Source organism: Pinus tabuliformis, chromosome J (genome assembly GCF_031772625.1).
Source record: "Pinus tabuliformis cultivar Carrire ecotype Pingquan chromosome J, CPIR1, whole genome shotgun sequence".
Lineage (NCBI taxonomy): Eukaryota > Viridiplantae > Streptophyta > Pinopsida > Pinales > Pinaceae > Pinus > Pinus tabuliformis.
In genome coordinates, this window is record NC_142295.1 from 728,229,790 (window position 1) to 728,245,398 (window position 15,609).

At 42.8% G+C, this 15,609-nt stretch overlaps 1 protein-coding gene across 1 annotated transcript in view; it reads right to left on the bottom strand.

Moving 5' to 3' along the window:
* Positions 1 to 813: 813 nt before the first annotated feature.
* The window catches only part of LOC149228804 (uncharacterized), a 296,527-nt gene continuing 281,731 nt past the window's right edge, over positions 814 to 15,609 (bottom strand). The window contains exon 18 of the mRNA XM_089378370.1: positions 814 to 1,286. Within this exon, the coding sequence (XP_089234496.1) occupies positions 1,004 to 1,286 (283 nt within the window). The 3' untranslated portion in view covers positions 814 to 1,003. The remainder of the gene's footprint in view (positions 1,287 to 15,609) is intronic.

A 15,609-nucleotide genomic window follows, 5' to 3' on the forward strand; every position in this document is an offset into this window, starting at 1 on the left:
CTTGTCTTCTTCGAATTTATCTTGACCCCCAAACTGAATCGACTCCTTTGGCTAACTTGAACTCTCCTTTGAAGCATCCCTGCACAGGCCTTGCATCTTCCTGAGGAAAACTTGTCCCTCTCCCAAATAATTCTTCGGATCTGGAATCCTGCTCCGAAAATCTACCACTAATCTCCCTCTTGCTCCAGTGTCCTTGTGGCTCAAATTCTTTCAGCTAACTACTGCTCTCTAGAAATTCGATCTACCAAGGAAACTCATTCTTCCTGTGTGTCTTGCTCTAACCGTATCGACCTCCTCTTATAATCTCTCGTTGGCTCTCCAACGACCATGATTAAATCCTCATCAATGGCTAAGACCTTCTCTAAGTCGATCCATGTGAGTTTCTAGAGAAATCTAACATTTCTCAATTAATTCCTATTAATTAATTATTTTTCCTAAGCTAGACTTGGGAAAATTAATTACTAACTAATTAACTTAATTGAGGTATCTCTAGGTGTTTTCTCCTGAAATTTTTTTTGGGTTCTAGAGTTCTTATTATTAGTACTCCTTACTATTGTCTTCCTAAGTAGAGAAGTATGGGTCATCTTAAGGATACAAATTAATATGCTGAAAAATCCATGAATGCTTAAATAAATCATCAATATGCATAATTTCAAGGAAAAAGATGAAGATAAAGCTGCCCTGATCTTTTTATGATTCTTTTAAATGTATAACTAACTTTTAGAAAGATAAAATTGAACCAGAATTGACATTTAAAATATAGAATTGAACCAAAGTTGACATTTAAAAGATAGAATTGAACCAAAGTTGACATTTAGAAGATCCAAAAATAAGGTTAATAAATAATGAGACAACAAAATGAATCTTACACGTTATGATGTCCATCAATGCCAATACCTTTTACATATTGGTTCTAAACTGTTTAGATTAACGTTGCCAACCATAATTGTGCCACAATAAAATTATATAGCCTATAGCTTTTACATATATATGTACAACAGCTTTACACGTGCTTTCTTCTACGAGTCCAATCATAAAGAGACTGGAAACCGCGATCGCGTTTGACTTCGGTACCAGAAATAAGCCTCAAAGCTTCCGCAACCTTTAACAAACCAATGTGATGAGGATAGACACCATCACTTTTCATGCATGGCCGGGGAACTTCTCTAATATGTTTAGGGGGTGCAAGAGCCCATTGCATTGCCCAAATAGCAAGTGGTCGCATATAGCACAATGATCTGTATCTCCCATCAGAATCCCATGATTCAGGAGTTTGAAACGAATATCTGCATACAACAAGTAATTGTTAGTAATGACCAAATGGAGACAACTGTAAACCAATCTGGTAACTATGTTTCTGAATTTTACTGTATTATGGGAGAAGGGATATCCCTGTGATTTATTCCTAAGGTAAATTTCAGATGTTGCGATCTTTGCACCATGCTATCAAACAATCTTGTGCACATCAGAGACCTTGAGATGCTTTTAATGTACATACTTTATAGGAAAGAATAGTATATGATCTAGCCTTGTAATAACATTCGTTATATGAATATCTCAAGTTTTGACAAATCAGTTCCTTGAATCGATATCTGTTCAAAAACACAAATCAACACCCAAGTCTCAAAATTTTCACCTTTTGAGTGAGTAAGAATCTAAAAGGCTACACTCTACTGGATTCAAAATTGATTGAGTTATTTGCCAGAAAGAAGAGATGGTGAAGCATGCTTTTTGGAGCTACAGGGTGCACCATTCTTACTCAGAGTGGGTTGTAATAGAATTTTCAATGCCTTTGTGGGTCCACATTGGTGGGAGAGGTCTGTACTCAGGGTCACCTGGGTAATTTAATGAAACAGCCAAGAGTTTTGATGAATTATCCAACTCATTAGAATTCCTTTTCAATGGAGGAGTATAAAAACATTCAACAGGGATTACACCATGAACAAACTAAAATTGGGGGAACTATTGACATAAAGCCTGAATTTGCTGCTCAAATCACAGCCAGGCCAGATACGTTTAAGAAACATATCTAGTCTCTAGGGATTCATGTAAAAGCTGATAATTAGAAGCTACAACAGAAACAATCAGCCATTCTTCTCAAGCACTATTAAGCTTCGAATTTAACCAAGTTTCAGCAACATATTCATCTGATATTAATTAGAGTAAAATGTTTGGAGTTTGCAAATCAATGGTTGTGAAGTACATTGAAGACAATTTATCACTCCAATTTCTCACAATTACTAGCATTTAAATTTGGTAATGATTCACATATACTGAGAAACGCTTTCTGATGATTAAGGCTGAGAATTAGGGCCTCCCTGCCTATGGAGAAGAGGCTTCACTAGCAGGCCCTTAGCTCCTTGATGTAACATGTGATGTAAACATGATGAATATAAATGTAATATAAGTTCTGTTTTCTCCAAAAATACAAGAAAAAGAATCTAAATTTAAAAGCTGGTTTGTGACTCTACAGATGAAGTGATTGTCTAGATTGTGTTACTGCCATTTTCCATGTTACAACGTGCACCCTACTTAAATCATCTATATTTGCATGTTATTCTTCCAAGGTGCAAATTCTACTCAGCATCTATATTCATCTACATTTGCATAACTTAGAAACTTGGGAAGCAAACTATTCATGTCTAAAGTTAAACATGATAAGAGTGTGACAACAATTAGTTAAAAGAAAAACATAAAAACCTATATTTACCTAATTTTATGGTTACTGTTACCCACCAAATGTGGGTAACCCCATAAGAGAAAATATTTCTCCTATACTGGTCAGCCAGCCAGCCAGCCACCATTTTCTCAATATATGATGATCTGCCACATTCCTCTGCCATTTGCACCAGTATCTCACCATCTAGCATCCCTCTTGAAGGAAGGTGGGTCGTCACTCAGCAAGTACTCTCACTATTTTCCAATCAAATGCTTTTACTTAATGTTTTAGGCATTCTAACGTGGATAAAGGGGTGATTTGGGTGATTAATTGAAATTTGATCTTGACTGTAAACTTGTTCTCTCACCATACTAGGGGTTGACCCTAGCCTAGTGGGACCTCTTTTGAGGCCTTAGGGTTTGATACGAACTTAAACAGGAACGCACCAAATTACAAATATAACCATAAATACAGAAATGTGGCAGAAATAACACTTCATTTCATTAATATCAAAACACTGAAATATGCTTACAAACAGAATGGAAATAAACTAGCTCGGATGATGGTAGCTTATCTCTAAGAAGAGATGTGGAGGCTAGATGCCTCTGAACTGTGTTCAAATGAGGCTTAAGGGCCTATTTATTATTGAACAACAAGGGAAAACCCTAAACAACCAAAACCCTAACATGAGGCTTAAGGGCCTATTTATTATTGAACAACAAGGGAAAACCCTAAACAACCAAAACCCTAACCCCAGGAGATGTAACGCCAAGAGTTTGTGGGCGTCGTTGGGGTTAATTGGGCAACCAACTTCTCAGGGTCGTAACTTGGTCATATTATCTTTGTTTGGCACGCATGATACCTTGTTGGAAAGGTCTCTTCAAGTACTACAGGATTTGTGGTAAGCCCACAGATGGCTATCGGCTTGCTGCGGAACTCAAAAAAGCACCGTTTAGGGGGTCAAAACTGCTCCGGAAGTTCAGGACCTGAAAAACTGCTAAAAATAGTAAATGCTGAAATAAACAAAGAAACAGATGAAACCGACTGGAGGTCTAGGTGGAATAGGCGGGTGGCCACCAATATCCACCTAGATCAGTCCTCCCCCCTTAGGAAGCAATGGTCCCCATTGCGTCTAGAGCCTCCATGAGGTGAGGAAATTTTTGTTGAACCTGGTCCCTGGTGAACCACTTGCCTTGGTGAAGGAGTTGGCCTGCTTTGACAACTCGGTATAGCTGATCCTCTGATGGCGAGTGTTCTTGATATGCGTGTCCATGAGTTGATCAGTTGTGGCTTGTTCCATGCAGTCTGGGTTGAGCTCTGCTAGTGTGAGTTGTTCTGCAATATCGGATATGTCCAACAATGGTGGAAAGTATGGCCGAAGGCGGTTTACATTGGACATTGGGTGCAGACCAAGGAAGGATGGAATATTGAGCTTGGAGGCATTGTCCGCTATAACCTTGGTGATGGTGTACGACCCATATCAGAGCGGGCGAAGCTTGTGGTGGGGTCCAACAAGGCGCTCCTTCTGCAAATGTAACCAAACTTTGTCGCCCACTTGGAACTTGTGCATCACTCGATGTTGATCATGACATTGCTTGTACTTAGCATTGGCTCTATCCAATATATCATGGACTTGTTGGCGGATGTGTTAAGTGCGCTCAATGAAGTTGTTAGCCATGTCAGCTTTGGACTGGACATGAGTCGAATCTTCCTGAATAGCTGCAAATGGTATGGCCACATCAATGGGACATAATGGCTGAAATCCCAGCCCTACCTGAAAGGGGCTATGGCCCGTTGAGCTATGGAGAGCTCTGTTGTAGTTGTGTTGGACATAGGAGAGGCTTTCATCCCATGTGCATGGATGCTTCGAGTTGTACATGCGCAAAAAGTGTACGATCAATGTGTTGACGACCTCTGTTTGGCCATCAGTTTGGGGGTGGAACGTCATGGACTTAGTAAATCTGGCATCCAACATCGACCAGAGACTTAACCAAAATTCACTTAGGAATCTGCTCTCCGGTCGGAGATAATGGACTGTGGGATCCCAAAGTGTACCCACACTCGCTCAAAAAAGAGCTTAGTAGTGGCCTCTATTGTGATACTCTTCTTGCAGGTCGACATGATGGCCATCTTAGAGAATCTGTCGATGACCATGAAAACACAGTTGTTGTCATGCTTAGTAGAAGGAAGGCCTGACATGTAATCCATGGAGATAGATTCCCAAGGTCGACTAGGAGTAGGTAGAGGAGTATATAGGCCTTGCTTCTTGATGGTTGGTTTGGCAATGGCGTAGGCGGTGCAGGATCTAATGTACTTCCCAACATCCTGACGAAGTTTTAACCAATAAAAATACTTCTGCAATACTACCACTGTTTTCTCTACTCCGAAATGTCCAGCAACCCGACTGTAGTGCACCTCCCAAATCATCTTGGCACGCTCGCTTGAAGGAACACAGATGTGTCCTAGGTGGCATAACAGTGCATCTTGAAGGTGAAAATTTGGAACTTGCTTCCCTTCCAGGAGTGTCTGGTATGTGCTACCAAATTCTGGATCGCTCTAGTAAAGATGCGGCCACTCCGAAGTCTCGTGCCCACAAGAGTCGAGCATAGTGATCAGCGCCATGACTAGTGGTCGGCTAAGGCAGTCTACAACATTATTGGTGTTGCCCTTCTTGTACTTAATGTTCAAATGGAATTGTTGCAGGTAGGTGGACCATTTCTGATGGCAGTCATTCTGCAACTTCCCTTGTGTTTGTATGAACTGCAGGGGTCGGTGGTCTGTGTGGATGATTGTTTCCTTCTCTAGAATGTAATGCTTGCATTGACAGCAGACCTGCACAATGGAATACATTTCTTTGTCATAAGTGGGATACTTTCAAACTGTCTGAAAGTGTCTCACTATGGTAAGCCATTGGATTCCCCTGCTAAGTAAGCACTGTACCAATAGCATAGTCGGAGGCGTCTATCTCAATCTCAAATGGTTGTTGCAAGTTTGGTAATGTGAGCACTGGTGCAAAGCAGAGGCGATGCTTCAACTAGAAAACGCCTTCTATTGGGTTTCGAACCAAAAAAACTTTTCTTTCACTCCACCCTTGGTGACTTGACTTAAAGGCCAAGTGATATGAGAGAACCCCAACACGAACCTGCGGTAGAAATTGGCAAGACCTAGAAAGTTGCGGAGCTCTGTTAGAGTGGTTGGGGTTGGCCAATCCCGAATGACTTGTATCTTGGTTGGGTCCACATGCACACCCTTCTCATCAATGATGTACCCCAGATATTGAACCTGGGTCATGCCAAAAGTGCATTTCTCCAAATTGGCACACAACTTGTGTTGTCGCAGGGTTTGAAGGACTTGTCGAATATGGTGGAGGTGCTCTTCCCAACTCTGGATGAAGATCAATATGTCATCTAAATACATCACCACGAATGCATTGGTTAAGGGTTGCAAGATGTCATCCATCAATCTCATGAAGGTTGTGGGGGCATTCGTTAACCTGAAAGGCATGACCAACCATTCGAAAAGGCCCTCCTTGGATTTGAAGGCAGTCTTCCACACATCGGAGGGTTCAATAGGCACCTGGTGATAACCAGAATTTAAGTCAATCTTGCTGAAATATTTGGCCCCCTTGAGATGGTCCAAAAGGTCATCAATCCATGGAATTGGGTACCTATTCCGGACAGTGATCTTGTTCAACGCCTGATAGTCAATACAGAGTATCTAGGTCCTATCCTTCTTCTGTACCAATACAATCGGGTTCCCACAGGATGATGAGCTTGGCTTGATGTACCCTTTCTGCAACAACTCCTGAATCTACCTCTTGATCTTGTTGTTTTCTAGAACAGAGCGTCAATAGATCGGCCCATTGGGTAGCAGTGAGCCCAGGGTCAGATCGATGGAGTGCTTGACCTTACAGTGCAGAGGTACCCCTGTAGGTGAGGCAAAAATGTCCCTGTACTCCTCCATGACCTTGTCCATTTGTTGTTGCTGTGCAGAGGAGCCCTGTTTGGAAGTCGTGGCCACAACCTTCTTCTTGCCCTGAGGGCAAATCATAAGGAAAACAAATTTCCTGGTTTAGGAAATGATCTTACTACATTGCTTTGCAATGATCAAAGAGATGGCAGTAGGCGGGGCTACCTCTAGTATCATGTACAACTTATTTCCCAAAGTAATAATCACATAGCGAGGTCTAGACTCATATACAGCATGTCGCTTCCACAAGTATGGTTGTCCTAATAATACATCACAAACTTCAAGAGGAGCAACATCACATAGTACCTCATCCATGAAGGGCTTGATGTTGTAGGGAAGGCGACATTACTGGATGACGCAAAGATTGCGTCCTTGGTGAAGCCACCTGATGACGTACTCACTTGTGTTGTGAGTGGATCTCTTATGGAACTCAAACCATTTTCCCGTTTCCTTTGTCTTCGTGGTGTTGTTCTTTGCTTGCAGCTTCGGTGGGTTGTCTTGGGTCGTCCTGCCTTGGCTTTGGCCTTTGCTCTGTGGTTTGGGGGCACCTTTTCCTTTTCCTGAGTGGATCTCTTATGGAACTCACACCATTTTCCCGTGTCCTTTGTCTTCGTGGTGTTGTTCTTTGCTTGCAGCTTTGGGGGGTTGTCCTAGGTCGTCTTGCCTTGGCTTTGGCCTTTGCTCTGTGGTTTGGGGGCGACTTTTCCTTGCTTCGGATTCGCAAATCCAAAGTCTCGCTTCTTCTATTTAAACTTCTGCTCAATATTGGCAGTGTATCGGTATGTCGTGCCGAGTGAGGAGATGTCCAAGAACTCCATCTCATCCTGGATGTACTTGTGTAGACAGCCACAGTACTTGAGTACCAAATGCCACTCAGAATCCTTGATACCCAACTTCATGCGGAGGGTATGGAAAACATTTGTGAACTCCAGCACATCTTGATCCCATCCCTGCCGTAGTGTGGTCTACTCTATGTATTTATCTTCATAGCTCCTGACAGGGTATTATTGTTCCTTGATGGCGTCTCGGAAAGAATCCCAAGTGGGCGTGATTGAAAATAGTGAGGATTCCGTCCTTTTGTTCACAGTAGGTTTCCCACCAGTCCTTGACGTGTGGGGTAGCTTTGAGAAGTGAAAAAGTAATCCTTTCCCGATTGGAAAAGTCATGAACTGAAAAATATCCTTCCAACAGATTCAACCATTTATCTACGGCGTCTGCATCTATTTGGTCCTCAAATATGGGAATATCAAAGTTAACTTGTACCTTAAAAGGAGTGGCACCTCCAGAGTGGTTGCTAGATGAAGATGTGTCACCTGTGGGTAGTTATTGGAGGATCTGAGCAAAGTTATCCATCATCGCATTCCTTTGTTGCTCAAGAGCTTCTTCGATGAAAGGATCTCCTGACCCCTCGTCTTTCTTTTCTTCTGCCATGGGAGGTTGTTGGGGTTTGTGAGGCTGGTCTTGCAAAGGTTCAACCAATTCGAGCCCTAGCTCTTTATACCTTGACCTTGTTGGGGACATGCAAAGAAAAATAGAGAAAGAGCAGACCGCTCTAATACCACTGATCCGAACTTAAATAGGAACGCAACAAATTACAGATATAACCATAGATACAGAAATGTAGCAAAAATAACACTTCATTTCATTAATATCAAAATACTGAAATATGCTTACAAACATAATGGAAATAAACTAGCTCAGGTGATGGTAGCTTATCTCTAAGAAGAGATGTGGCAGCTACATGCCTCTAAACTATGTTACAATGAGGCTCAAGGGCCTATTTATTATTGAACAATAAAGGGAAACCCTAAACAACCAAAACCCTAACCCCAGGAGATGTAATGGCAAGAGTTTGTGGGCCTCGTTAGGGTTAGTTGGGCAGCCGACTTCCTGGGGTCGTAACTTGGTCATATTATCTATGTTTGGTGTGTACGATACCTTGTTGGAATGGTTTCTTCGAGTATTACAGGATTTGCGGCAGGCCTACGGCTATGGAACTATTGTGGACCTTAAAAAAGCGTTGTTTAGGGGGTCAACACTGCTCTAGAAGTTCAAGACCCGAAAAACTGCTAAAAATAGTAAATGCTGAAATAAACAAGGAAACAAAGGAAACTAACTGGAGGTCTAGGTGGAATAGGCTGGTGGCCACCAATATCCACCTGGATTAGGGTTATAGGAGGGGCACTACTTGGGAAACTTGGATTGAAGTAGCGTGTCCATAACCTTTCAGTACTCACCACTCTTCACCATTCCGCTGATTTCACATCCATCATTTGGGTTTGCTGTCATTAGTTCATTGGGATTGGCACCTTCATATCCTCATCTTTGAGTAAAGGATGGAAACTTTGCCCTGGAGGTTGATGTAGCCAAAAGAAAGGTAAAAGCATAAAGTGGCCACAATGAAAGAGAAAGAAAAGTTAAAATGCAATAGATGGTTGGGACATTAATTAGCATGTGGGAAAAAGCCTAGCAAGAGCTCTACTCCCCTCATTAACCATCACCCAACTCTTGAGCACTTGATGCTCCATCACATAATAATGAACCCTTGCATCTCCCAACCCTGATGAGTGACATGTTGACTCATCAATAAGGGGTAAATCAATGTTATATCATTAAAAGCAAGTTGGGACACCTGAGCTATGCTCCTCATCAAAGCATTATCAAAAGGAAGTAAAAGGTGCACCAAAGAGGTGACAAAAGTAGGCCGAGGAAAGGGGTAACTCATGCCTCCATGATAGCTCCCTCCATACATCTATACACTCAAGATGATGGACCTCCAAATGGTGCCATGGCCATGACACCTTACCATGAAGCATTTCCCCTCCATTGCCACATTATCGCAAACAACTATGAATTGAAGGGTTGACCAAGGAAATGTCACCTTCCCTTAGGGTCTGGAAGCACCTAATAGGGTTGACCATCTAGCCATCCCTAACAAGGTAGGGAATACTTTTATGGGATTTAGTCTAGTTAGATATTTGAAGGTGATCCCATTTTGGTCTTATTGTGCCCTTAATAATTATGTATGGTCCTATAATGTCCCCTATCTCATGAGTTGGAGCTATGGTTTCCACTTGCCTAGTTATCTCCTATAGGCTAGCGAGAAGGAAAAATTTATCTAGGAGATCCATGGAAAATTTACCCAATTTTGTTATTATTAAATAAAAAGGGTAAATAATAAATAATAAAAAGGGGCAAAAATATTTTTATTAGAAAAGGGGAAAAAGTCACTTAGGAGGGAAAAAGTGACTTCTTCAATAAAATAATATTAAAAGAAGATCTAGAAGCTTGGAGAAGTCTCAACGAAAGATTATAAAAGGAGGATGGAGCTCAATGGTTGATTGTTCTAATCTATCATATCTTATTGTCATTGGTGAGAAGCTCAAGCGAGTTTCTATCTCAAGGGTTTCGAGCGAAATCCTCACGCTAGTTTCAATGGATCTCTTGCCACCCTAGCTAGATCTCTTCCTTCTTCAGTGGACACTATTTGCTGTTGGAAAATCATAAAGGCAGAAAGATTTTCTATTTTTGATAATCACTTATGATATTGTTTAATTCTTATTTACTTCTTTAGGTCTTCTTTTACTTCTATTCATCAAGCAACTATCAAAATAGTAAATGCATGAAGATCAAGGACACAAGATGTAGGCTCTTAGCTAGGGAAAAAACCCTCCTTGAGGTGAAAACCGAAAAATCTCTTCTCTTCTTCAAGAACCAAAACAAATGAGACAAGCAAGACCAAAACTTTTCTCCATCCATCAAACCAACCTCCCACGAAGACAAGTCAACTTCTGGCTCATTTCTTCACAAGTCAATATCTATCAGCTTTTCAAGATCAGGCGTGAACTAGGGTCTCAACCCTTTCTGCAATCCTATACTTTCGGCCTTGTCGTTGGTCTGTACTTTTGGCCCTGTAACAAATTTGTAGTAGAAAAGCAGAATTTTGGTTTTCTTGTGATTAGAAAAGTGTTCCTTCTCTTTCGCTAGAACTCTCCTTCACATTTAGCCCCCCCTCGCATCCCTTTCCTTCGCTAGGTAATTGTAGATCAAAGCTTGCTTGTGATCCCTCCAAACCGGGTCGAATGCATGAGTATAAATAGTAGTTTTAGTGTCCTCGTTTAGCCCGACATGGACAGAAGGAACGACGACTTGATGGAGGTGGAGAAGATGACTGAAAACACATTAAAATAAATAAATAAATAAATAAAATCTTTCTTTGATACAATGACCCCAAGAGGGTCTATAACATGATGACTTGGGCAATGACTCATGATTGAATCCTAAAAGCCTTTAATGGAGGCTAGACCTAGAAACAAAAATAATATAGCATGAAACCAATGCTTTAAATATTTTTTCTTTTACAATAAAATTTCTTTTTTCTTTCTTTTGACAAATACAAAGTAGTTACATCATGACAACAAATACAATTATGAAGACCAATACTAGTTACATTTCTCAACACTCTCTCTTAACTAGGGATATATTCATAATTGTTCAACTGATACAAGGTTGACCTCAATTTGAAATGTTCTTAAGAAGAGTAGAATAGTATATGCAATGATAGGGATACCTTCACTGCCAAGGTATCCTCCCAACACATCAAAGATCCAAGTGTCACGACACTCTTGTCATACACTCATGCAAGGATCTAAGACACTAACATGGACTAAGGTGTTATCCAAGCATCGTCTAATATAGGTACCATCAGGGTTTAGCCCTAACACAAACCCTCAGGCATCTAGGTATCATATCCAAGGTCGGAGCTCCACAAGAACAATGATACCTATTGAAAAAATGCAACAAGAAAAATCCTAATTTGGTTTGTCCTTGAATTAAATTAGGAATTAAATTCTAATTCTAATTCTCATAGCAACTTGTAACAATTAACTAAGTTAAGTTGACTTAGTTAACTCAGTAAATTCAAGTTGCGAGTCTATCTAGAGTCATGTAGAGTGATCCTTAAATTTTAGGGGGCCAAGTTGATTATTATTGAGTTGTAATTATTTAATTCAGTTAAATTAGTTCTAACTGATGGAGGAACTGTTATGAAACCAGCTCACAAAAAAATAGAAAAGAAAGATCAACACCTTAGAATTCAGCCTCTTCGAGGGGGCAACCTCCTTTACATTACACAAATGAACAATTCTTGGATGATACAAATGACAAAACCTCCTTTCTATATATAGGAGTCTAAGGGGTCACAATATAACCAAAGCAGACCTAACAATAATAATATAAGGGCACAAAAATAACAATAGTGAGCTTCTATGGGGCTCTCCTGTATTCAGTCCTTGGCACTTGGGGCCCTGTTGTCTCAAAACATAATGTCAGCAAAAGATAACGCATCATTACCTATAGACATGTGATGCGTAGTGTTGTAGCAATATTCACCCACGTGCAACCACCGTATCCATCATCTATGCTGCCCAGTCACATAGTTACGCAAGTAGCCCTCCATCCAGTTGTTAACTATTTACCTATGTCCGTCTATCTAAGCGTCATAATCGGTACTCGGGGTGAGCTCAGTACCCACCAACCGGAGTAGCTCCTCCCAAAACCCACCCATGAATCTGTTGTCCCGGTCACTAACGATGGTCTTTCAGAGACCAACTGAAACACCTCCTTGAGAAACAATTTGTCCACCTGTGAGGCCGAGTACCGAGCTGGAATGGCAAAGAAGTGAGCGTACTTCGTCAAGCGATCCACCACTACATAGATGCAGTCTTTGCCCTGTACTGTGGGCAACCCGGTAATAAAATCCATCGATATGCTTTCCCATTTCCCCTCTGGAATGGGAAGCGACTACAATAGGCCTGCGGTGTGTCTGCTCTCCCTTGTTCCACTGGCATGTGTCACACTCCCAGATATGCCTCAGAACATCATCCTTGAGGCCCTTCCACGCAAAGCGCTCCTTGATGGTCTGATATGTCTTTGTGAACCCCTGATGCCCTACTAATGGTGAATCATGAGCAGCCTGTAGAATCTTCTCCCTCAGCGGGGAGTTGGGTACCAAGTAAATCTGATCTCGGTAGTAGATCACCTCATTCATCACCCAATACCGATCATCTGTCACCAACCCATCAAGGACCTCACATGCAAACTTGTCCTTGGAGTACTCAACTAGTAACTGCACCCTCTAGTCCAGGGCGATGCTCATCAAGGACAAAGTGGTCGTCTCCTAGACAACGCATCAACCACTACATTGTGCTTCCCTTTGACATACTCAATGTTAAATTCATACGCCTATAGTTTGGTCACCCACTTTTGTTGCCTCTCCTGTAGTTGTTTCTACTCCAAAAAGAACCTGAGGCTATTGTGATTGGTCCTGACCTTAAACTTGTTCCCCACTAAGTACTGCCTGAACTTGGCCAACGCATGCATGATGGCCAGCATCTCCTTATCATAGATGGAGTAAAGTAGCTCATGGGGCAGTAGCTTCCCACTCTCAAATGCTATGGGGTGCCCTCCCTGCATCAATACAGACCTCACACCCACTCTTGATGCATCACACTCCAACACGAAAGGCTAGGTGAAGTCAGGAAGTGCCAACACCAGACAACTACTCATGACCTCCTTAAGGTGATCAAATGCCTCCTACGCTATAGTAGTCCACTCAAAGGCCCCCTTCTTCGTCAAGTCTGTGAGAGGTGCAGTCAGCTCGGAGAAACCCTTCACGAACTTCTTGTAATAAGTGCAAATGCCCATGAACCCCCTCAACTCGGTCACATTCCAGGGTTTTGGCCAACCCCGGATAGCTCTAATCTTCTCCTTATGTACTCTAACACCACCTTCCCCAATGATGTGCCCTATGTAGAGCATCTTGGTTAGCCCAAACTAGCACTTGCACAGTTTGGCATAAAACTGTTGCTCCTCCAGAATGCGCAGTACTGTCTCAAGGTGCTGCAAATCATCTTCCCACGTCATGCTATAAATTAGTATGTCATCAAAGAAGACCAACACGAACTTCCTCAACAACCCACGAAACACTTGGTTCATGCATGACTGCAATGTTGCGTGTGTGTTGGTCAACCCGAAGGGCATAACCAAGAACTCAAAGTGCCTATAATGGCACCAAAATGTTGTCTTCGAGACATCTTAGTCCCTCACCCAGATCTAATGGTACCCCGATGGCAGATCAATCTTCGAGAAGAACTTCACTCCCCTCAACTCGTCGATCAGCTCATCTGTACGGGGAATGGGATAGCGGATCTTCATCATCTTCTTGTTGAGGGCCTTGTAATCGATGCACATTTGTAAGCACCTGTCCTTCTTCTTCACTAGCACAACCGATGAAGCAAAAGGGCTAGAGCTAGGCCTGATATGCCCAAGTGCCAACAGCTCGTGGATGGCCCTCTGGATCTCATCCCGATAAGCCTTGGGATGTCGATAAGGGGTGGTGATGATAGCCTGCACCCCTAGCTCCAACTCGATACTGTGCTCAAACCCCCGGTTAGGTAGTTGTCCCAATGGTATGTCCCCAAACACCACTGGATACCTGTCAAGAATAGCCTATATCTCCGAATGTCGTGGCTTGGGCTTTCCCCTGGCCTCTGCGATCCTCAACTCCACAACCCACTCAATGTCTCCGTGTCTCAAGTCAGCGCCCATCCTGTGGGCCAAAACAGTGTGTGGTGGGTAGGAGTGCATCCCCTGAAGAAACATCATCTTGCCATCTGGCCCTACAAATTCCATCTCCAACTTCCACCAATCTGTTGTGACTCTGACAAGCGTATAGAGCCACTGGACTCCAAACACTACGTTGGTGTCCAGTACATCCACCAAAAGAAATTATCTGTCATGGAGTAGTTCCCCATGGTCACTGTCAAGGCTGGTACATAATGAGTGCACTGCATGGTCCTATCCCCAGGCACAAGAACGAAGAATTCCTCAAACTCCTCAGTTGTAATGACCCTCCTCTGAACCAACTAAGCATCAATGAAGTTGTGGGTAGCTCCACTGTCCACTAGACCTGAGACACGCTGCCCTTGAACAGTGCCTCTAATCCTCATAGTCAAGAATTTGGGCACCCCACGCAATGATGCAAGGACCCCTCCAGCAGGAGCGAAGGAAACTCCCCCTATTGCTGGTGGTGGTGGTGGTAGTCCTCCTCCTCCCTGTGGTGTTGCGTTGTCCTCTCCACTCATCTCAAAATAGGTCTCATCTTCTGCATCTCTATCAAAGAAGACCTCGATATAGTGGGCCATGCCCCCTGCACACCTATGGCCTAGTGCCCACGACTCCTGACATGTAAAACACAGTTTCCTCCTCCTGAGGTCTCTCGGGTCTCATCATCTAGTTGCCCCCGTCCCTGATTGGGTCTCGTTCATAGAGCCCTAATGTCCTTCCCCCTCTGCTGGAAACCCTGTCTAGGGGGTAATGGTGCCCTTGCCCTCGGTATGGCATCTTGCAAATCTCGAGCTCTCCCAACTGCATCCTACAATGTAGCAGGCCTGTTGGATCTCACTAACCCACGCAATGGCTCTGCTAGCCCATCCACAAACGTGAAAATCCTCCTAGACTCTGACAAATCAGGCACCATCATAGACAATCGCAGAAACTCTGAGATGTAGGTTTCTACACTCCCGATCTGCTTGAGCCTTGTTAGCTCCCCGAAATACTCCTTTGGATCCTTCCTCTCAAACCACTCCAGCACCCTCTGGATGAGATCATCATAGGCAGTAACTCCCGCATGTCCCAACGTGGTCAATCCGTGGAACCACCAGTCAAGGGCTTCCCCTTCTAGATGCAATGTGGCAATCTTGATTACCTCTCAATTTATCATTTGGTTCAGCTGGAAATAAACATCTAGCTTGTCAACCCATGCCTTGGCTGAGCTCTTGGAGGACCCATCAAAGGTTGGGAGAAATAACCTCCCCACAATGCGTTGCAAATCTGTCCCCTGCATGTAACCTCCACCATTTTGTCCCTTGGGCTTGTTCTTTCCCTTCAACTGACAAAAATATTTGAAAGTGATGGCCCTC